The sequence below is a fragment of the Canis lupus genome, chromosome 5 (genome assembly GCF_048164855.1).
Source record: "Canis lupus baileyi chromosome 5, mCanLup2.hap1, whole genome shotgun sequence".
Lineage (NCBI taxonomy): Eukaryota > Metazoa > Chordata > Mammalia > Carnivora > Canidae > Canis > Canis lupus.
The window spans coordinates 82,028,133-82,051,120 of NC_132842.1; the positions used below are offsets into that span (position 1 = coordinate 82,028,133).

Here is a 22,988-nt window from a genome sequence, read left to right on the forward strand (position 1 = left end):
CTCCCGGAGCCCCCCCCCACCGGGTCCTCCCGGGCCCCCCCTTCCCCTGGCCCTCTCCTCGCGCTTGGGGGCCGCCGGGCCGGGGTGGGCCGGGGCGGGGTGGCTGGATGTGTGCCCTGTGCCGGGGCCTGTCCTCAGCAGGCAGGAGCTGGAGGAGCGCGGCCTCTTCACGCTCTACCAGACCTGGGACGAGAGGCTCGAGAGGCTCGAGGAGCAGCTCACCGTGAGGCAGGAGGAAGGTGAGGGCGCAGGCCTGCCCAGGAAGCCCGATGCCCACCACAGCCCTGGGCCACGGCCGGGGCGGGGGGGGGGGGGGGGGAGCCAGAGCGAACCCTGGGCCCTCTCCCTGGGGTCCAATCCTCTTCCAGGTCCAGAGCCACCTCTCCGAGTAAGTGGAGCGGGTCCTGCACACTTCTTTATGTTTCGGAGGCATTTCTGGCTCCTGCAACCCAAGCCCATCGGCCCCCGTGGCCTTTGGAGGCGGCTTGGGGAGGGGGGGAGGCAGGGCTCTGGGGCTCCCCCACTGCCCTAGACCATCCCTCACAGTGTAACAAGACAAGGGGACCCTGGACAAGTCCCATTTCCCACCACAACCTCCCCACCCCCTCCAAAAAATGCTAAAGTTCTGAACAACCGCCTGGGGGAGACTCTGTGCCCTTCGTCTCCATCGTTCTTGGCGCTGGGCCACAGGACCCCACTTGCCCCCAGGAGGAGGAGGAGGAGGGAGCTCTGAGCCCCAGCCCAGGCCCCGCAGATCCCTGTCTGTCCTCCCTCCGCCCTTCACTCCTCCCCCAGATCTGTGGCCTCTCCACTGGCCCCTTCTTCTGACTTCCTGAACGCGCTCTCTGGCTCTCCATGACCCCCTCCTCGCTCCTTTAGCATTACAACCCTCTAGCCATTTTCGGAGAGGCCCTTCTGCCCCACACCCTAGAGCAGAGTTCACGGGCAACATCCTTCTGTGGCGCAGAGACGCGGGGTTCCCACCACGACCGACCGTCCGCCCCCTCCGGCTGCCCCGCTCTGATGGCCCAAACCACCAAGCACTACGGTCACATCTGATTTTAAGAACCATTCTGTTCTTCCCCTTTTTTGGTGTGCCTGCCCTTGGTGGGTCCCCACTGCCCCCAACCCTAGACCCTAGTCCCCCTTCCCCTCCCCATTTCAGTTCTGTGTGTCAGGGAGCTACCACGTGCCAGGCACTGAATTAACACAACTGCTCTCGGAGGATGGACCGCTCTGCCCCTCTCACAGATAAGAAAATCGAGGCTCAGAGATGTACGGTGACTTGCCCGTGGCAGTTGTGAATGGTCGGCTTGCGCTGCCATAGTGGAGCATCACACAGATCAGGAGGTCACAGGCTCAGATCAGGGTGTCAGCAGATTTGGTTTCTCCTGAGGCCTCTCCCCTCGGCCTACAAGTGGCCGCCTTCTCCTGTGTCCTCACGTGGACTTTCCTCTGCGCACACATGCCGGTGTCTCTTGTGTTTCCACATGTCCTTTTCTTTTTTTTTTTTTAATTTTTATTTATTTATGATAGTCACAGAGAGAGAGAGAGAGAGAGAGAGAGGCAGAGACATAGGCAGAGGGAGAAGCAGGCTCCATGCACCGGGAGCCCGATGTGGGATTCGATCCCGGGTCTCCAGGATCACGCCCTGGGCCAAAGGCAGGCGCTAAACCGCTGCGCCACCCAGGGATCCCAACATGTCCTTTTCTTATAAGGACCCCAGTCAGATTGGGTTAGGGCCCACGTTACTGTCTCATTTTAACTTAACCACCTCTTTAAAGGCCCTGTCACTAAACGCAGTCACACGCTAAGGTACTGGCGGTTAGGGCTTCAACAGAAGAATTTCGGTGGCATTGCTGTAAGCCTCAGTTTCCCTACCATGGCCAAAGGAACAAGCATTCCACTCCCATGAGGCTGTTGTAAGAATTAAAGGAACACGTGGCTCTAGAGAGCCTAGCACAGTGCCTGGCACGTGGTAGGGGTGTCCTAACGTGGGTGTGCTCCTGGCACAAAGTGAAGGTCACTAACGAGCTTAGCTTTTGCACACCCGCTGAACCCTTGGCCTGACCCTGGAATAGAGCGGAGTGAGCAAGTGTGGCTGCGCCTTCCACTGCCACTCTCATAGTTGCCTGTGCCCCCCTGCCCAGCCATAGGGGTACAGGATGCAGGACAGGAGGGTGGTTGGAAGGGGCGAGATGGACGAGGTGGGAACCAGGCGTGTCCTCGCCTCACGTGACCCCGCTGTCCGCCCCAGCCTTCCGCAGTTACTTTGAGATCTTCAATGGCCATGGCGAGGTGGACGCACAGAGCCTGGGGAACATCCTGCTGCTGGTGGGCATCTCCCTGACGCCGGCTCAAGTAGAAGACGCCCTGATGAGTGCTGATGTCGATGGTGAGTCGGGGGAGGTGTCCTCCGGAGTCCCGGGCGGGGCCAGCAAGGTGAGGCCTTTGCGGCCTGCGTGTGGTTTGATGCTCTGCTGTTGCAGGTCTGGAGATTTTTCATAAATTTTTGGGTGAGGGGCCCCATCCTGCGTGTCCATTTTGCACCGGCACCCACAAACGATGTAGCTGGTCCCGGCCCCCAAAGTTAATGCTCTCTGAGCACCTACTCAGTGCCAGGTGCTGGGGACTCAGAGATGACCGTGACCTACCTCTTGACCCCAGGATGTAGGTGATCTCTGAGATCCCTCCCTTCTAGGCCTGCGTGTGTGCTCCACAGGACATTCTCCCATGAATCGATTTGACCAGCTGTGTGACATTGGACAAGTCACTGAAGTCCACCAAGCCTCAGTGTCTGTACAATGGGGCTGAGAGCAGTATCCATCTCACCAGGCTGCTGCAAAGCAAAAGAGATAATCCAGGCAGAGCTTTGAGCTCAATGCCTGGTGCACAGAATGTATCCAGGAGACACTGAGCTGCTAGTATTATTCATCCAGTAAATATTTATTAAATGCCCACTGTTTGCACATTTCTGTGCTGGGCACTGAGAATGGAGAGATATGTAAGACCCAGGAGACCTGCATTTGAGATGCTCACATAGTGACACAGGAGTGAGAGTCACCAAAGGAAGCAGCGCTTAAGGTGGCTTGGAGGAAGGGATCAGGAAGGAAGGCTTCCTGGAGGAGGTGATGCTTGAGCCAAATTGTAAAAGCTTAAATACTGATTAGGCAGGGACCGAAGGAAGGGCATTCCTCTTGCTAGAAATAAAATACGCAAAGGGAAGAGAATGCAGCATGAGAGGAACCCCATGTGGTTTGGTTGGCTGGACACAGGGCATGGGGAGCAGTGGGGCTGTAGGGGCCTGGGCACACTCCATCACTGCACGGGGGCGAATCCACACACACAAGCCCGAAATTGAGCCCAGCTCTGCCCCTATATGACTCTTCGGCAACAGTTTGCTTTTCTCTGTGCCTTGGGCTCCATCTGTGACATGGGAATAAGAGGCACCTCCAGAGGGTGATTAGAGACCATTCATCTGTCTAGTAGTTCAGAAAACATCTGCTGAGACTTACTTGTCTTTTTTTTTTTAAGATTTTATTTATTTATTCATGAGAGACACAGAGAGAGGCAGAGGGAGAAGCAGGCTCCCTGCGGGGAGCCTGATGGGGGACTCCATCTCAGGACCCTGGGGTCATGACCTGACCCAAAGGCAGATGCTCAACCACTGAGCCACCCAGGAGCCCTGACTTACCCGTCTTGTATTAAAAGTTTTATTAAAAAAAATAAAATTAAATAAATAAATAAATAAATAATAAATAAATAAAAGTTTTATTTATTTACGTAATCTCTACCCCCAATGTGGGGCTTAAAATCACAACCCTGAGATCAAGAGTCGCGTGTTCCACCAATCGAGCCAGCCAGGCGCCCCCAAGATCTTCCCGTCTTAAGCCCTGAGGACAATAGTGCAGAACCAAACAGACCCAGTCCCTGCCTTCCGGCACCTCCATTAAATTCCAGACCTTATGAGTTGTGGTTGAAATACAGGGTTTTATGAGTGTGTAGTGGGCAGCTGACCCAGTCAGATCTGACGTCTCTGGGGCAGGGACGGTCAAGCAGAAGCATGCATAGGATGTTGACTAAAGGTTTGGAGGGCAGTGGAGAGGATTCTAGGAAGAAGCAGCATGTGCAAAGGCCCAGAGCAGGGAACATGGCCCCAGTGGAAGAAGAGATCTATGCTGGGGGTGCTTGGCCCCAGGTGAGACTGGAGACAGGTAATAGAGCAGGTCCTGAAGGGCCTGGAAGGCCGAGGTGGGAATCTTGTGGGTATAGAATTCTCATGCAGTGACTAGCACTTGGTAATAATAACAGTTAATGACATTTAGTGAACTTGTATAATACACACAGCCCTGTTCTAAGCACTTTGCTTCGTTCGATCTCCCATGAGATAGGTAATGGTTATCCTCACCCTATAGATGAGAAAGTTAAGGCCTAGGGGGGTTTGGGGCTTTGCCAAGGTCTCATGGATAGTAAGTGAAGGACCAGGGATGTGAGCCCATGCTGCTGCCTCTAGGATCTGGGAGGTTCCAACACTGGAGATTTTAATTTTCACCTTCTACTTTTCAGTGTGCACTGCACTTGCTGCATTGAATGTGTGCTATATACGTGTGGCATACGTGTCTCCTGTGTGTTTTATAACCAAACCCATTGAGTAAATGATAATAACCGTGCCCAGGCTGCAATGCCTGGGCCCACTCTGGAAGGCCCCTGCCCACTGTTCTACCTCTGGCCTCTGCAGGGGATGGTCGTGTAGGCTTCAAGGACTTCCTGGCTGTGCTGACAGACACCAGGCGCTTCTTCTGCTCCGTGGGTGAGTAGGGACAAGCCCAGAGGAAGGGGAGCTTGGTGAGGAGCTTGGTGGCTGGTGGACAGTGGGCCTCCGGAACTACCAAATGGTAATTGCAGACATTATCCCATGTCCCCAGAACAGAACGCCCTGGCAGACATGGCTCCCCCCAACCCCCACACCCTATTCTTTGAGATCCTGTCCCTGCTGGTGGAGATGCTGGCCTTACCTGAGACAGCCTTAGAGGAGATCACCAAGTGAGTGGGGCTGGTGGTTGGGGGTGGAGGGTTGCAGACACAGAAATGGCTCCTAGTATTTTGGGCAGCTGAGGAACTTTGAGAGTTAGGACTCTTAGTTGCAAGTGAAAAACATCCACATAAAACTGGTTTAAGCAAAAAGGGACTATATTGGCTCACATAACCGATCATGGCTGCAAGAACGGCTGGATCCAGGAGATCAGATGATACCAGGAAGGCTATCTCTCCTGCTCATCTCTGTACCCTGAATTCAAGCTCAGCTAGGCTCTTCTCACAGTGGGAAGGATGCCAACCGTCAGCCCCATGCTCCTACCCCTCTAGTCGAACAGATTCAGCAATAAGAGGAATTCTTTCTTGCGGTACCCCACACAGCATCCCAGAACAGGAATGTGGTGGAGACTGCCTGGGGCCACAGAGCGCTGGGGATGGAAGCCTCCGCATGTCTCCAGAGTGGGCTGGGGTGGTGGTAGTGGTTCAGCTAAGGAAGGTATAGCTACATACAAAAGGAACATCAACACTCCAGGGCTAAAAGCAAAGCGTGCTGGCAAAATGGCCCAGCTGGTCTCTCTGTGTGTCACATAGAGGCTTGTCCCTGCCACTGAGACCAGGCCTCGTCCGCATGGGGCCAGAGGAGGGGGAAAGAGAGCAGGCTATTTCAGCAACATCACCTTGGCAATCCCAAGACAAAAGGTCTTTTTTCCTCCCAGCATCTATAAATCACTCTAAATATATATGATTCTGAAGAACATAAATGTATAATTTTAAAAACAACAAAACAAATTCCCCATGTGTCCATTTCCCCAGTTTACAAATAGATCATTTCTGGGACTCCTGGGTGGCTCAGTCAGTTAAGCATCTGCCTTCGGCTCAGGTCAGGATCCCAGAGTCCCGGGATCGAGTCCTCATCGGGGTCCCTGCTCGGTGGGGAATCTGCTTTTCCCTCAGTCCGGCCCTCCCCCTGCTCATGCTTGCACGCGCTCTCTCTCTCTGAAATTTAAAAAAAAAAAAAAAAGTCTTTAAAAATAGATCATTTCCAATAACATCGAAGCCCTGTGTGCCCTCCCCCAATCACAAAGCACTCTCTCCCCAAATAAGAACTAACCATTACTCTCTTGCTTTCTGTTTTAAATTTTCACTGCTTGTTTTTTTCCCTTTGTTTACCGAAAATTTCAAATACACAGCAAAATGAAGAGAATTTCACAGTGAACGTTTATATGCGCACCACCTAGATTCCACCGTTGCCTTTCTCCCATGCTTGTTTTATCTACCCATCCCTCTATTCATCAATCCATTTGGGTAATTTTTTATTCATTTCAAGATAAATGATCTTCAGTATTCTCTAAATACTTGAGCATACGTATCAATAACTAAAGATCGTTGCTTATTTAGGGCTTTTTTCATTATTTGAGGTATAATTTACATACAGGTGAAACACACACATCACTAGCGTGTGACTCTCAGCAAATGCTCACACCCGAGCAACCTGAACCCCCCTCTCAAGTTATGTAGAACTTTACCATCACTCCTGAAAGTGCCCCTCAGGATCCTTGCCAGTCGGTCTCCGAACCCACCCCTGCGGAGGCAATCACTCTCCTGGTTTGTTTTCCATCACGGATTGGTTTTCCCTTTTGGCAACCTCACACCCATAGAAGCGCCCAGTGTCAGCTTCTCCACTTGTCCATGTCGTTGTGGATGTCGGTGTTCACCTCTTTCTTTCTTTCTCTTTCTTTCTTTCTTTCTTTCTTTCTTTCTTTCTTTCTTTCTTTCTTTCTCTTTCTTTTTCTTTTTTTTTATTTTTTATTTTTATTTTTTTTAATTTATTTATGATAGTCACAGAGAGAGAGAGAGAGAGAGAGAGAGGCAGAGACACAGGCAGAGGGAGAAGCAGGCTCCATGCACCGGGAGCCCGATGTGGGATTCGATCCCGGGTCTCCAGGATCGCGCCCTGGGCCAAAGGCAGGCGCCAAACCGCTGCGCCACCCAGGGATCCCTCTCTTTCTTTTTCTTTCTTTCTTTTTTTCTTTCTTCTTTCTTTCTTTCTTTCTTCTTTCTTTTTTTTTTTAAGATTTTATTTATTTATTCACAAGAGACGCAGAGAAAAAAGAGAGAGGCAGAGACACAGGCAGAGGGAGAAGCAGGCTCCATGCAGGGAGCCCGACGTGGGACTGGATCCCAGGTCTCCAGGATTGCGCCCTGGGCCAAAGGCAGGCACCAAACCGCTGAGCCACTGAGGGATCCCCTGTCCACCCCTTTCTATTGCCGAGTGGTGTTCCACCCACGGACCTCCCACGGTTGATTCATCCATCTCTTTACTGATGGGTTTCTCAGCGGTCCCCAGTGGGGGCTTATAATGAATAAAACTGCCACTAACATTTTTTGTACAAGTCCTTGGGTGGACACATCCATTTGTTTCTCTTGGCTGAATATGCAGAGGGGAATTGCAGGCAGGTGCATTTTACTTCGGAGAACTCGCCAGAATTTTTTCCCCCAGTGGTTGTACCATTTTATAATCCCACCATTACTATGAGACATGGAGTGGAGCTTTCTGCTCTTGACTCCCACTTGTTTGTACTCCTGAACACTTCATTGTTCAGCTTTTCATAAACTTTATATGAGCGGACTCCTACTGTAGTCTTTTGCTACCTGTTGGTTCTCCTCCACGTTACGCTTTTGTGATCTCTTCACGTTCTTGTGGGTAATTATCGATCATTTGTCCTTCTCACTGCTCCGTACTATTACGTGCGACTGTATCACAATATGCTTATTCATTCTGCTGATAGGAGTTAGGGCTGCGTTCAGTTTCCAGCTGTGGTAGAGACAGTGTGAATATTCTCATATATGTCTCCTGGGACACATGGGCAAGAGTTTCTCCAGAGCTGTAGTTTTTAAACTTTATGGCCAACACCCCTTTTAAAAAAAGATTTTATTTATTGGAGAGAGATAGAGGACTCGTGTGTGCGTGAGCAGGGGGAGGGGCAGAGCGAGAGGGAGAAGCAGGCTCCCCACGGAGCAGGGGAACCCGACGACACGGGGCTCGATCCCAGGACCCCGGGATCACAGCCTGAGCCGAAGGCCGACATTCAACCACTGAGCCACCCAGACAAATGGCATTGTCACACAATATTGCAAATCTCTTCAGAGTCTGGCAGAAAAGAAGACGGTTTTCCGTCTCATATTTGCTTTGCATTCAATCTGTTGCAATACGTTGCTGTGCTTGAAGTGTATACAGAACTCTGGCCGCACAAATAAATCACAGGATGGGGGAGTATTTTACTAGCCTTTTCATTTATACCTACATATCGTGTGCATTTTTTTCTTTGATATTGCACCAGACTTGATAAGTGGTAGAGCCTTATATGGTTAAGATGTAGAATCAGGGATCCCTGGGTGGCACAGCGGTTTAGCGCCTGCCTTTGGCCCAGGGCGCGATCCTGGAGACCCAGGATCGAATCCCACATCGGGCTCCCGGTGCATGGAGCCTGCTTCTCCCTCTGCCTATGTCTCTGCCTCTCTCTCTCTGTGTGACTATCATAAATAAATAAAAATTAAAAAATAAAATAAATAAATCTTAAAAAAAAAGATGTAGAATCAGAAACCAAATCAATGAACTTTTGGTACATTTTTATTTATTTTTTTAAAAGATTTTCTTTATTTATTTTTAGAGAAGGAGGGCATGGAGAGGAGCAGAGGGGGAGGGAGGGGAAGGAGCAAAGAATCCCAAGCCGACTCCATGCTGAGCAAGGAGCCGGATGCGCGGCTTGATCTCACAACTCTGAGATCATGACCTGAGCCGAAACCAAGTCAGGTGCTCAACAGACTGAGCCACCCAAGTGCCCCTATACTCTTTCATATTTTTAAAGTCTATTTATTTAATCACTCTCAAGGGGCCACCTAGGTGGCTCAGTGGTTGAGCATCTGCCTTTGGCTCAGGGCATGATCCCGGGGTCCTGGGATCGAGTCCCGCATTGGGCTCCCTGCATGGAGCCTGTTTCTCCCTCTGCCTGTGTCTCTGCCTCTCTCTGTGTCTCTCACGAATAAATAAGTAAAATCTTTTTTTTTTTTTTTTTAAAGCACTCTCTACACCCAACATGGGGCTCAAACTCTCGATCCTGAGATCAAGAGCGGCATGCTCTATGGACTGCCAGCTGGAAGTCCCTGTACTTAAATGAAAGAATCCACTCGTCTGTGTTGTAGTTTGAATGGCTCTTCTTTGAGTTTTTGTAACACGCACTGGGCATTTGGAAAGTATTGCGTATCTTCTAAATGTTGACATGTTTCATTTTAATTAATAAATATATATTTGCTAGTATATATATACACTATGATATTATATTTTAATTAATATCACCACTAATATCAGAAAAGTCTAAGCATTAGAATTGTTGTGTGTGGCTATAGTTCATTCATTTTCACTGCCAAATGCTATTTTGTCTGACATGTACACAACCATGTTAATGGATTTAAGTTTCCCAAAATTCTAACTTTTTCTTGAAAGCTTTAATTTTATCAACAAATGCTATCAGTTGTTCTTGAAGGGATGGGCTATCACTCAGTCATTTAACCAACTAAGTCACCCAGGTGCCCCTCAAGTGCTTTTAACTAAAATAACCACATGTCCAAGTGCCCTGTTTTGCAGTGGAATGCCCTGAACTCCTTCATTTCCCCACTACCTGAAACTTTCCTATGAATGTCATATATTAAAAGCCTAGCTAGAGGCACCTGAATGGCTCAGTGGTTGAGCATCTTCCTTTGGCTCAGGGCATGATCCCGGGGTCCTGGGATCAAGTCCCGCATCGGGCTCCCTGCAGGGAGCCTGCTTCTCCCTCTGTCTTTGTCTCTGCCTCTCTGTGTCTCTCATGAATAAATAAATAAAATCATAAAAAAAAAAAAAAAAGCTTAGCTAGTGACTATGGGGAGAAATTCAAGTTAGAATTTGTGAAATAAGATAGCTCTAGAAGGGGGTAAAACAAGTGTAACAAGTAGAAAAAACAAATCTGGGTGCCTGAGTGGCTCTGTCAGTTAAGGATCTGCCTGTGGCTCAGGTAGTCATGATCCTGGGGTCCTGGGATTGAGCCCCCACATCCGGCTCCCTTCTCAGCTGGGACTCTGCTTCTCCCTCTGCCTCTGCCATTCCCCCCTGCTCGTTCTCTCACACACACTCTCTCTTGCATAAATAAATCCTTAAGAAAAAAAAAAAAAAAGAGGGATCCCTGGGTGGCGCAGCGGTTTGGTGCCTGCCTTTGGCCCAGGGTTCGATCCTGGAGACCAGGGATCAAATCCCACATTGGGCTCCCGGTGCATGGAGCCTGCTTCTCCCTCTGCCTGTGTCTCTGCCTCTCTCTCTCTCTCTCTCTCTCTCTGTGGCTATCATAAATAAATAAAAATTAAAAAAAAAATTAAAAAAAAGAAAAAAAAAAAGAACAAATGTAAGCATGATGTCCCATAGTTCACTGACTCAGTCTTAGTCCCAAGACTAGGTCAATTCAGTTTGTATTCATCCTACTTTGGGGTCATTGAACTTCTTGGATTTATTTATAATTCATAGCTTTTATCATAATTCTCTTTTTTGGGTACATTTTTCTATAAGTAATATTTTCATATGCCCCCCTCCTCTCCTTCTAGGACTCCAATTCCATAGCACTTAAAATTGTTTCATCAGTCATTGAGCAGGCTGTGATCCTTGTATCTCGAATTTTCTCTCTGTGCTTCACTTTGAATTTCTATTGCTAAGTATTCAAGTTTGCTGATCTTTTCTTTGCTGTATCTAAGCTCCTTTATTTTTTTCTATTTTTTTCTAACCTCCTTTAAACTTATCCAATGAATTTTTCATTTCAGCTATTGCATTTTTTCATATTTAAATATTTCACTTGGTTCTATTTCAAAATATATATATTTAAAATTTTTAAAATTTATTTATTAATGAGAGACACACTTGGTCCAGGACCACAACCTGAGCCAAAGGCAGGCACTCAACCACTGAGCTATCCAGGTGCCCCTCATTTGGTTCTATTTCACAGTTTTACTCTTCTCCTCATGTTCATATTTCCTTTAAATCCTTGAGCATAATTATAATAGCTCATTTAAGGTCTTCTGCTAATTCCATCATCTTTGCCATTTCTGTATCTGATTATATAAACTTATTTTTCTTTTTTTATTGGTCACTTTCCTGCTTCTTATGTCTGCTAATTTTTTATTGGATGCTAGATATTATGGCACTTCCTTTATTGAGTGTATTTTGTTCTTTAAAGAATTGAACTCGAGGGACACTTGGATGGCTCAGCAGTTGAGCATCTGCCTTAGGCTCAGGGTGTGATCCTGGGATCCAGGATTGAGTCCCACATCAGTCCCTGTGAGGAGCCTGCTTCTCCTTCTGCCTGTGTCTCTCTGCCTCTATCTCTCTGTATCTCTCATGATTAAATAAATAAATCGTAAAAAAAAAAAAAAAAAGAATTGAACCCGAGAGCAGGTGGTTAAGTTACTGAGGATTGTCTTCTCTTTTTCAAGGCTTTGTTTTTATTTTATTCTATTTTATTTTATTTTAAGTAAACTCTACCCCCAACATGGGGCTCATATTCATGACCCTGAGATCAAGAGCCACATGCTGTACCAACTGAGCCAGGCAGGTGTCCCTTGTTCAAGGTTTTAAAGCTTTGTCAGGGAGGATCCAGTATAGTCTCTACTATAGGGCTGATTTAGTCCCAACTACTGAAAAAGAACTCATCTAAGAGCTCTACTAATTCCACAAGTGTTCAAGAACATCTTTCTGCTCTGCCTGTTTGAAACTCATGTGTCTCTCAGTTCTAGGTAAACTCTGGTAATTACTTGGTTTTGTTCTTTGTCTGGCTTCATAAAATTTTACACTATGTATGTACTGCTTAGTATGCAACTACGCGCAATGTATGTACTGCATGTTTCTGCAACTCTTTCTTTGCATGGCTCCCATCTCTTTGATATCCTGATATACTAATCCCAGTGGCCTCCATCTTCACCAATTACAATGTCTGTCCCCTTACCTCAGTGAGTCTACTGTTCTGCCTGGATGCAGAACACGGCATCGGAGTCCAGAAGGTACCTCCAGGCAAAGTTCTGTAGAGACCATTAAGTTCACCTCATTGGTTTATTTTCTCTCAGGGATTATAGTCTTGTGCTGCCTGTTGTTCAATATCTGACAGGTTTCATATATTTTGTCCATGTATAGTTATTTACAGCAAGAGGATAATTTCAGCACTAGTTCCTTCATTATGGCCAGAAACGGAATTCTGTTCATTTGTCTTCAATTTTTTTTTTTTCTGTTCTTCAGATGGGATGATTTCTATTGATCTGTCTTCACGTTTACTAATTCCTTTTCGTGCTATCTCCAATCTGCTGTGAAGCTTATTCAGTTACGTTTTCACTTCAGTTATTGTACCTTTTGGTTCTAGAACTTCCATTTGTTTCATGTTTATTGTTTCTATTTCTCTATTCATTGAGATCACACTTTTCTTTAATTATCTGAATATATTTTTAATAGCTCCTTTAAAAATATTTTATTTATTTATTTGAGAGTGAAAGACCATGAGTGGGGGGAGGGGCAGAGAGCGAGAGAAGCAGATCCCTGCTGTGCAGGGAGCCTGACATGGGGCTCAATCCCAGGATCCCAAGATCATGACCTGAGCTGAAGGCAGATGCTTAACTGTCTAAGCCACCCAAGTCTCCCTTTAATAGCTCCTTTAAAGCCATTGTCTACTAAGACTTCCTCAAGGTTGCTTTCCATGAGTTTATTTTTATAGGTCTTACTATGGGCCACATTTTGCATGTCTAATTTTTAAAAACGATTTTATTTATTTTAGAGAGAAAAGTGAGCGAGTGAGCAGGGAAGAGGGAAGAGGGGCAGATGGAGATTGAGAGAAACTCAAGTAGATTCTCACTGAGTGTAGAGCCCAACTTGGGGCTCAGTAATCAGGAGTCTGCAATCATGACCTGAGCCAAAACCAAGTCAGACACTTAACTGACTGAGCCACCCAGGCACCCCATGCATGTCTGATAATTTATTGTGTCCTGAACATTTTAGATGATGATTTAGAGATTGGATTCTGTTTTGTTTGGACATCAGACTCTTCCTTTGATGAGTGTTAATTTTTTGTGCTTGTAGGCAGTTCAGGTTACTGGCTGATCTCTTTAAGTAATCTTGGTTTTTTACTTTGTTAGGGCATATTTGTGAAAGACCCAGGGGCTACATAAACCCTCTAACTTGGTAGACTCAACTTCCAAACTCTGTTTCTCCTGTGGATTTTAGTTTTAAGTAAGGTCTGTAGTAGGCAGAGGTCAACAAATTACATGCTGCAGGCCACATTCAGCTCACTGTTTTTACACTTAAACTTTTATCAGAACACAGTCACATTCATCCATTCACATAGTCTATGGGTTCCTTCTACTCAGCTTTGCCAGTTATCTATTACTGGCAAAGCTGAGTATCTATTATCACTTCTGTGATAATGAAGTTGTCTACTTCTCCTTGTAGTTATATCAGATTTTGCTTTATATTTCATGTTTAGAATTTCATATTCTCAGGGATCCCTGGGTGGCTCAGAGGTTTAGCGCCTGCCTTCGGGGCAGGGTGTGATCCTGGAGTCCCGCATCGGGCTCCCTGTGTGGAGCCTGCTTCTCCCTCTGCCTGTGTCTCTGCCTCTCTCTCTCTCATGAATAAATAAATAAAATCTTAAAAAAAAAAAAAAAGAAAAAAAAAAGAATTTCATATTCCCTAATGAACGGGACATGTTATCATTATATGGGAATCATTTGTCTCTCTAGTAATGCTTTTTATCTCAAGGCCTAATTTTTAAAATATAAATATGGCTATACCAACTTCCTTTGGTTAGCATTCAACGGATATAACTTTATCCTTTATTGACTTCCTATTATAGTATGGATTTAGCTATCTGATACAACTATCACCTAAGCTCCCCTCTACCTATCCTAAAATATTGTTTTTGACTAAATGATTTGGGGAAGTTTCTATTATTCTGGCTATGTAATTTTTAATAGCTGAGTATCTTATTATACTATGATTTCATTTCCTTGTCTTTCTAGTTCCTGAAATTGACAATTGCCTTATTTTTTTTTTAACTCATTCCTTTCCTCTGATTCAGATTCTGTTTGTTAGTTTACATGCCTTACTTTTCCTTGGTTTGCTTGCTCTTTCTTGGTTTGTTTGGTTTAATTAAAAAATAATGGGAGCATGTTTCCCTAGTAGCTTTTTTTGAGTTACAAAGGCAGTAATTCAACAACTGGCCAGCCCTTGAAATGGCCCTATTCTGTCTTTTCAGTTACAGTGATCTAATCTAAACTTGTCCAACATGGGAGCTCCTTTCACTATCTTCCTTTACCTTTGCCTCTCCTGTATCAGATCTCCTGTTTTCTGTATGTGTTATCTTCCTTTTCTGTTTTGGTTAATGCCCTCATTTTAGAAGAACATGTCCTCCAGTAGCTTTTTGAGAAAGAATGCATGGGATGCGAAATTTTTAAGATTATATGTGTTTGGAAAAGAGTTTATTTTATATTCACACTTACTGAGTAGTTTAGCTGGGTAGAGAATTCTATATTGGTTATATTAGTTCAGGAATAGACCCCAATGCACTATAGTTCACACAAGATAGTTTATTTTTCTCTTATATTGACAGTCCAGAAGAAGCAGGCAGGAAGACAAGGCTGCCCAGCATACAACTTACTGTTTCTTTCTAACTTATTGTTCCACCATTTCCTAGGTCAATCCTAAGCCAATTTACCAGCAACACATTTGAATTCAAGCCCTCAGGAAGGGGAGAGAGGAAGTGCAGAGCAAGCAATTTCCTTTAAAATTGTGACCGAGAAAGTTGCACACACTTTGCTCATGTCCTTTTGGCCCCTGTGGGGTGAAGTTATTTTCTAGATCATCTCTTTACTCAGCATGTGCCTTTTCAGGTCCTAGTTTTACACAGAGGTCTAGATCCAACTCTCATGTGAGGGCTCTGGTCATTTTTTGTGTTCTATGTGAAACTCATCAAACCCCCAAATTTCAGGCCCCAGAGATAGGCATAGACCCTAGCAGCACCAGCAACTTAAGCCTTAAATGTTTCCCAACACCAAGTAGCATGCCCACCCCTCACCACTGCCTCAAAGCCTTGGGTGGTCTGGCTGCCATCCTGCTGCCCACATCTCCCACTCTTCCTCATTTACCAGGCTCTAGCTCCTTCTGGCCTCCTTGCCATTCCTAGAGCTCACTGAGCTCTTTCCTACCTCCTGCCCTTTCCACATGCCATTCCCTCTGTCCAAGACTATTCCTCCAGAGATATCCATTTGACTTGCTCCCTCCCCTTGTTCTGCTCAAATATCACCACCTCTGAGACTTTTGCTGAGCACTGTGAGCAAACTAGCCTCTCATCACTACCCACTCACCAGCTTTTACTTGCTCTCATTACACCCAACACTACCAACATGGTCTTGTATCTATTTTTCATGATCTGACTCTCCCACTAGGTGTGTGCCTAGGTGGTTGATTTAAGAAGGGATTCCAAGGAGGAGCAAGAGAAAGAATGTGAACAGAGGAGGGAGGAACCAATATAAGCATATGTTATTGAGTCAACCACCCCCAGGATCTTTTGAGGAGACTATGAATGGTGACTCAGAATTCTGTTAGAAGAAAGAGAAACCTGTATACCTCAGCTGCTAGTTCCTTTAGTCAAGGGTGACCCCCACGGTGGTTTAATTCCCCTGAACTTCTGGGTTGCACTCTGGGTGTCAGAGAAGCTCCAGGCAGGAGACTTCTGAGGTGAGGCCACCTCAGACTGTCCCTATGCAAAGCTGCTTGAAGTCCGTGTGGAAGTGGTCACCGCAGCAGTGGCTGGAGTGAGAGAGGGGCTGAGACAGTAGGAGGCAGAAACCTTCTATGGAGATCTCCTGCACTGCTTTTCCCAAGCACCTAGATGCATGGCGGCCTGCAGTAAACATTCATCTGCTGAATGAATGCGCGGAGCTGCAGTCTAGTGGGAAGGCAAATAGCAGGGAGTCAAGAAAATAAAACTCGAATCTGCAAGATGAGGTTAATTGCACAGCTGTCTTACAGAGCACTTGTACATCTAAGTAAGAATATCAGTGACAGAAATCACAGGTGACATTTGCCAGGCTCTTTCCGTGGGCCACGTTGCTGAGTGCTTGATGGGCCTTGTTATTTTATCCTATAACACAAAGACTGATCCATTTTACCCAGGAAACCTGAAGCCCAGAGAAGTCCTGTGACTTGCAGTGATAGGGTAGAGATAACCATTTGACATAAGGGTGACTAGAGGCCAAAGCAAAGCAGTGAGGGGGAGTTAATGGCAGAGATGGGACTGAAACCCATGTCTCCTAACTCCTGGGCTTGTGTCCCTGTCCCAGAGCTGGCTAGACAGAACAGGGGCTCTGAAACAGTGAGGGGGGAGGAGGATGAACTAAATACAGCCAGGCTGAGCTGGGTGGGCACTGCCTCCCCAGCTATTACCAGAAGAAGCTGAAGGAAGGCACCTGCAAGGCCCGAGAGATGGAGTTGGCCATAGGCCGGCTGCGGTCCCGGAAGAAGCTTCCTTACAACCTCCAGGAGGCAGACTTGGAAGTCCCAGAACGAAGGGTCCTCAGGATTCTGAGCCGGCTGAAGCAGCAGAACTATGGTGAGGGCCTTGGGCATGGTGAGCACTCTGCTTTCCTGCCCACCTGGCCTCTTTCCCTGGGCCCCGACAGCCAGACCTAGGAGCTGAGAGACATGGTTTCCCACTTCAGGATTACCTGTGTGCATTAGTCAATGATCTGAAAATCACTATCGCTAGCCCTCTGACAAGGGCCTTCTGCACTCTTGCCCTGGGCTTAACACTGAGCACACGTTGGTCCCAAGAGCCTCCACAGAGCAGGGTGGGTGATTAGCAATCGTAGATCACCATTAACTGAACACCACTGTGGTCACTCCCCATGCTAAGCTCTTTGTAAATGTGCTAGAATTTCATCCTCACCATCACGTGTTTACCCCATTTTACAGATGAGAACAGTGAAACTGAGGAAGTCTATGCCCAAGGTCCCACAGCTAATGTGTGTCAGAAAGGGCAGTTTATACCCAGGTCTGACTCCAAAACCTGTGCTCTTTTCACTGGGCAAGACTGTCTCCCCTTAAGTGCAGGTGCCAAGTGATGGGCTAGGAGCTTTCCAGAGTCTCTCTAGTGTGCCAACCAGAATGCAGGACCCATCACCAAGACATATGCTCCTGTGTAAGCTGTTAGCCCTTACACAATGCTCAGTTTAGCTGCGCGCTGTGCGTGTATTAGCCCTTTAATCCTCATCGTCAGCTGTGTGGGGTGGGTACTCGCCTCCAGCTTTACACAGAGGCTCAGGTTAACGGATCTGCCCAAACCCACCCAGCTTGTTATGTGGCAAAGCTGGGATTTCAGCTGGGTCTGCCTGCCTCCCAAGGCTGGGCTTGCTCTGAAGCATTCCCCTCTCCTGCCTCCTCCTCCCTTGCCAGCTGCCAACCTGCAGAGCCCCTATGCCCAAGTGCCCTGCATCCCACTCTGTCCGAGGTTGGACAAGAAGATGGTTCGTCGGAAGCAGGGCAGCCAGTATGTGCTGGACCCATGCACCCCTGCCAGCCTGGGCCCCGACATCCATAGCCTCCTCTTCCAGTCAGGATCTCAAGGAAGCAGGTGGGTGCCCAAGAGGCAGGAGCTCTGGCCCAGGCCCATTCACCTTTTGCACAAGGCCCTGGCCTAACCTGAGGGGAATCCATCCTTCCAAGAGATGATGCCCAGGATACTGCTGCTCCAGGGAGGAAAAGGGGGAAAGGATGGAAGCAGTGAGAAACTAACCTACGTTGAGAGCCCATGTACCACACTGGCTGTGCTTAAGTCAGGGCACTTCTTCCTTCCTGTGCCGAGACAGTGGCACATACCGTCTTTCTCTTAGGCTGGTGCCATCTGCCTTTCTCATGCACGAGGTCAGCTCGCAAGTCTTTTGCCTGAGTATGACTCCATGTTAGGAGCAGTATGAAACAGGCTTGACTGCTGGATGGAGGGAAGCTTCTCCTGCCAATCCCCTTTTCAGGCACTTTGGGGACAAAAGGAATCAGGACTTGCAATCAGACCCCTAAGCCCAACTACTAGGCTCCATTGCTTCCCAGGAAAGCCTCCTCTCCCCTGGGGCACGTGGGAATGGCTCATTTCCTCCCACCTTTCTCCTCACCTCTCTCCCTAGGGAACATGGCTCTGAGTGCCGAAAGTGGCTCAGCTCTGTCCCGGCTCGAACGCACTGACCTATGGAGTCCTGACTCTGGGCAGCTGTTCAGGTCATCAGGCAGGTACCGCTGCTGGATTTTGCTTTTGTGGCCTGGTAAGCCAATAAACACCAAGAACCTCAGCTTCTGTGTGTGGGTCAAGGAAGGCCCTCAAGTTTTCCACTTGGCTCTCAGAGTACAGGGCCCCAGCTTCCCTCAGGCTTAGGAAACCCTGAAGCAAGAAACATCTTGAAACCCTGCCAGGGTTGGGACTCCTGCTAAAGGGACCCTGGGTGCAAAGTCTTAACCTTCTATGCACTCTCAAAGCTAGAGTTGGGACTCTTCAGATGAGTGCTCCTTTGGACTAGGAGCCTCACAAAGGCGAAAGCATCTCTTCCCACTTGCTCGAAGGTAAAGATTCTGGACCCTAAAAGCAGCAGACTGACTTTGCAGAAGGGCAGGAGGGGTCTCAGCCATGCTCTGAGAGGGCCCCGGACGCTTGGGGGCCTTTCTCATGGAACCTAAGGGTATGTGGGTCTTTGCCCCCCAACCCACACACCACCCCAGGCCTATTTTTCTAAGAGAGAGCCCCTCCCTGGGACTGAGCAGAGGTAGCTCCCCCAGTGATTAATCAAGCAGGCATAGCAAGAGGTTAGGAGGCCAGGGACTGAAATGAGGACAAGGTTCTGACAAGTTTAAAACATGTATTTAAAATACAATTTATAAAATGCTTAATCTGCCGACTCAGGAGCCCGCGGTGCGGGGTGGGGTGGGGTAGGCAGCTGCCCGCTAGACCAGCAGAGCAGGACTGCAGGGGTGCGGCCCTCCCTCCCATGCCCTTCTGTTCAGACACCCAAGGGGCCCACATGCACCCCTGGGATCACACGAGCAGAAAACAGGACCCCGGACGTTTCCAGAGCCTCTGCTTACCAGGGAGGCTGGGGCAGCCCTGCCTGCCCATCCCTGAGCAGAGCATCCCCACATGGGGCAGAGCAGGGTATGGCTGGGCTGGACAGGGCAGGGCGGGGCAGTGGGCTCTGGAAGGGGCTGATGGTAGCAGATAGGGTGTTGCCTCCTGCCTGCAGGTGGGGAGCACCCTGATTGAGTGGGCTGAGAAGGGTTGGTCACCAGGCCTGGACCCCCAGCTCCTTTGGTTATAGGCTGACATCAGAGTAGTGGCTCATGGGAAGCGGTTAGCTGGAAGGTCTGAGGCCTGGCTCATGGGGTCAGGGAGGAGCTGGGGGAAAGGGGGACAGTACCATGAAGGCAGATAAACAGGCAGCAGCCTCAGGTTTCTGCCCCACCCCCACCCCCCCTGGGGTTTTCCAAGCCAAAGCCTGCAGCTTACTTAAAAGAAAAAAACAAAAAAAAAAAAAGAAGAAGAAGCACTTAAGGAAAGTCACAGACAATCAAAAAAAAAAAAAAAGAAAAAGAAAAAGAAAAAAAGAAAGAAAAAAAGAAAAAGAAAACAAAACAAAAAAACCCCACACACAAAATCCAAACCATTCTCCCATCAACCCTCCCACCTCCCCCCAACACATTTCCTTGTTTTCATTTCTTTCTCTTTAAAATTTTGCCTGTCACCTCTCCATCTGGGAAGCCAAGAGTACAACTGTTGATGGGTGGTAGCAGGCACAGTGGGCAAAGCCCCATCTTTGGCCAGAGGGAGGTGGGAACACCAGTCCCTACTACATCCTCAATCCACAGACACCCATCAGCCAGCCTTCCCTTCCACTCCCACTAGGGGAGAGGGGGCAAGAGCAGGTGGTCCCGATGGCTGAGCAATCAGTATTCCTGGCCATCCCACCTGGCCTACCTCTGTACCCTTCTCCAACTGAAAGGACAGTCTCATCTTGGGCCAGAAACTACTATTACATGAAGGCTAGACACTGTACATCTAGAAGGAGGAAACTTGGTCAGGGCAGTGGAACTATAAAGACAGCAGCCAATCTTCTTCCTTGGCCACTTCTGGGGGATCATCCCTCTTACAACAGCCTGTGGATACAACCCAACAGCCTGTGGCCTCTTTGTGACTGAAGCTCTGTTCCAGCTCTGCTCACGCACCATTTCCTGGCTGCTCATGGTTATAAGGCTATGCTGTGGACTAGCTGCTGATTCAACGGGCAGCTGGCCCTTCCTCCTCAGCGGGAGATGCAGTGGGACATGGCTTACTGGGCCTGACCTACATTCCCACAGGGCAAGGCTGAGAGCCAGGTAAACCAAAGGTGGAGTGAGCCTGCAAAACCTAGCTTGCCACCTTGGCCACCGCAAGCTGCCCTAATCACAAAATGTCCTATCACCCACTCCAAAATTCATCCGCTGAGTGGAGAGGCTACCTGGCTGGCTGAGGGATAAGGCGCAGTGCAATGGAAGAGACCAGAAAGCCTGAGAGGACCCAGTTATACAAACACACACATAGCTGCTCTAGGCAGCTGCCCTCTTAGCCTCTCCCACCTTAAAGAGCCAAAGCAAATCTCTAGGCTCTAGGGACAGAGGGGAAACTGCCTTCATTCCAGAGCCTTGCTCTGGAAAAATGGGTGAGGGGTGGCCTGGGTCTATGGTCTGTCACCACCAATCTTTGCAATGCACAGCTTGCCTTTTCCCACATGTATTCAGAATGGTCTGCTCCCAAGGTAGTGATTTCACAAAGGAAATATACTAGGCATGGTGCCATCAACAGAGATGGTGCTCCACAGACCCTTGAGAGTTCAAGCCTTGCTGGAGTGGGAAGATCTGTCCACCTTCCAAGCACACTGGGCAGGAGGTTCAGAGTCCTGGAACCACTTTCTCCTGGTTCTCCTCGGGCTAACAGCAAAACACTGAGCAAGTCTCACATTCCTTACTTCCGAGCCCGGAGTGCATCTCACTCCCTGCTCTCTTCTAGAAGGAGCAAGCCTGGCTGGCAGGGAACCACCCTGAGGGGTATGGGAAGGGGAAGTCTGTTCACTTTCCCTATCTCCCAAAATACTAGAGGTGGGGTTGGCATCCTCCCCAGGCTCTCTGAGCCTATAGAGCTAGCTCAGTCTCCAGGTAGGGCGAAGATGCCCTGGGACTTAGCTGGGGGAGGGAGGTATAGGCATGGGGTGCTCATCTGTCCTGGGGGCTGCAGAGCCCTGCCCCTTTTCTGGGCGGCAGTAGGAATACAGAAGCTAAGCTCACCAAAGTCCTATTGGTTAATGTTTCTGGTGAATTTCCCAGAAACATTTTTAAGTAGACTACCAAACTACCCTTTCTCAATTAAAAATTCATTAAACTGCTAAAACCCCTCCCATGCACTTTTTCTTGCAAATCAGATTATTTGTATAAACAAACAAAAGTAGGAAGGAGAAAAAAAAAAAAAGAAAGGACATTTTCAAATGGAACTTGCTTTTAAGTGATGAAGACATGCACTTGCGGGTGGGTGGACGGGAGTTCTCATCCGTATTTTGAAATCCCAAATTAATGAGCATGATAAACTGTTATTGCTGGCACTGGCTTTACCCCAAGTGGCCGAGTGACACTGTCTGACTCTCTACTCTGAGTCCTTCTTGGGTCCCCCCAACCCTCCCCTGACCCCCACCCTTTCCCTTTCCATTGACTTGGGACAGCCCTTGTAGACGTGCCAATCACAGTGGGAAGGGGGGGGAAGGAGGGAGGTCACAGTGCATGGGGTTCAAGGTCACAGTGGGCGGAGCAAAGGGGGTCACAGTGCAAGTAAGTCAGGTCGTTCCCTCTGCTCAAGTCCAGCTGTCTGCCACGGCAGTGCGACCCGTGGCGGACGACCCAAGAGGCGGTGATGGCGGCAGCGGTGGCGGCATCCTTTCCCGCACGCATTTATCTGCGCTGTTTGAAGCCCTGTGACCCATCTGGACCCAAAGGCTGTCTGATCACATTATTGGGCTGCCTGCTGTCCTCAGGTTGGGAGATCCTGGTTGGCCTGGAGGGAAGAAGATCAGAGGGAGGCCTGAAAAAGGACATACAAGAGGTCCCCAAATCTTTTTTTTTTTAACTTTTTTTTTTAAGATTTATTTTTTATTCATTCAGAGAGAGAGAGAGAGGCAGAGACACAAGCAGAGGGAGAAGCGGGCTCCATGCAGGAAGCCTGACGCAGGACTCGATCCAGGGTCTCCAGGATCATGCCCTGGGTTGCAGGCGGTGCTAAACCGCTGCGCCACCAGGGCTGCCCAAGGTCCCCAAATCTTAAAGCCAAATCTTAAGACTGCAGCTGGGGCAGAAGCCAAAGTAGCTATCAGCCAACTCTGGCTCCCTCTCTGACGAGCTGGGAAGCTCACGGGCGGGGGGGGGGGGGGGGCCAGGAGTCTAGGCTCACCTCTTCCCCCGAATCTAGAGGTAGGGGGAGTGCTCAAGGGCCCACCCTGTCCTGAGGCAGTGACCCCGGCCAGCTCCACCTCCACGGCACTGTGTGGCACCGCTCCAGGTTGTCAAGCAGAGGTAAGACCCCAAACCTAGGGCTCAGCAGAGGGACCCAGCACCGGCCACTGCTGAGCCCTGCTTCTCTCCAAATCATGACTCATACTAATATGGAAGACTAAAAGGAAACAGATTTTTCTAGTCTGCCAAGTGAAGGCTTGGAGAACGGAAGTCTATCAGATTAACGAAGGGACAGGAAGAAGGTACATAGATTAAGTCCCAGAATAGCAAGCCCGAGGAGGCCTCTCAAAGTCAGAAAAAGGCTACTTTTACAAATACTGCTTTGGCA

General features: G+C 48.4%; 2 protein-coding genes across 11 annotated transcripts in view; one reads left to right on the forward strand and one right to left on the reverse strand.

Moving 5' to 3' along the window:
* The window catches only part of SPATA21 (spermatogenesis associated 21), a 29,884-nt gene extending 11,452 nt beyond the window's left edge, over nt 1–18,432 (forward strand). For 3 of the 7 annotated variants that reach the window (XM_072828165.1, XM_072828162.1, XM_072828164.1), the window contains 7 exons: nt 139–239; nt 2,258–2,395; nt 4,739–4,810; nt 4,926–5,043; nt 16,531–16,703; nt 17,546–17,723; nt 18,271–18,432. In XM_072828165.1, coding sequence (XP_072684266.1) covers nt 139–239; nt 2,258–2,395; nt 4,739–4,810; nt 4,926–5,043; nt 16,531–16,703; nt 17,546–17,723; nt 18,271–18,328 — 838 coding nt within the window. In that variant the 3' untranslated portion in view covers nt 18,329–18,432. Of the gene's footprint in view, nt 1–138; nt 240–2,257; nt 2,396–4,738; nt 4,811–4,925; nt 5,044–9,114; nt 9,355–16,530; nt 16,704–17,545; nt 17,724–18,270 lie in introns of those variants that run through there. The other 4 variants (XM_072828163.1, XR_012031860.1, XR_012031861.1 and 1 more) reach the window with 4 other exon arrangements.
* The window catches only part of SZRD1 (SUZ RNA binding domain containing 1), a 29,977-nt gene continuing 21,653 nt past the window's right edge, over nt 14,665–22,988 (reverse strand). For all 4 annotated transcript variants that reach the window (XM_072828188.1, XM_072828187.1, XM_072828184.1 and 1 more), the window contains exon 4: nt 14,665–22,205. In XM_072828188.1, coding sequence (XP_072684289.1) covers nt 22,103–22,205 — 103 coding nt within the window. In that variant the 3' untranslated portion in view covers nt 14,665–22,102. The remainder of the gene's footprint in view (nt 22,206–22,988) is intronic.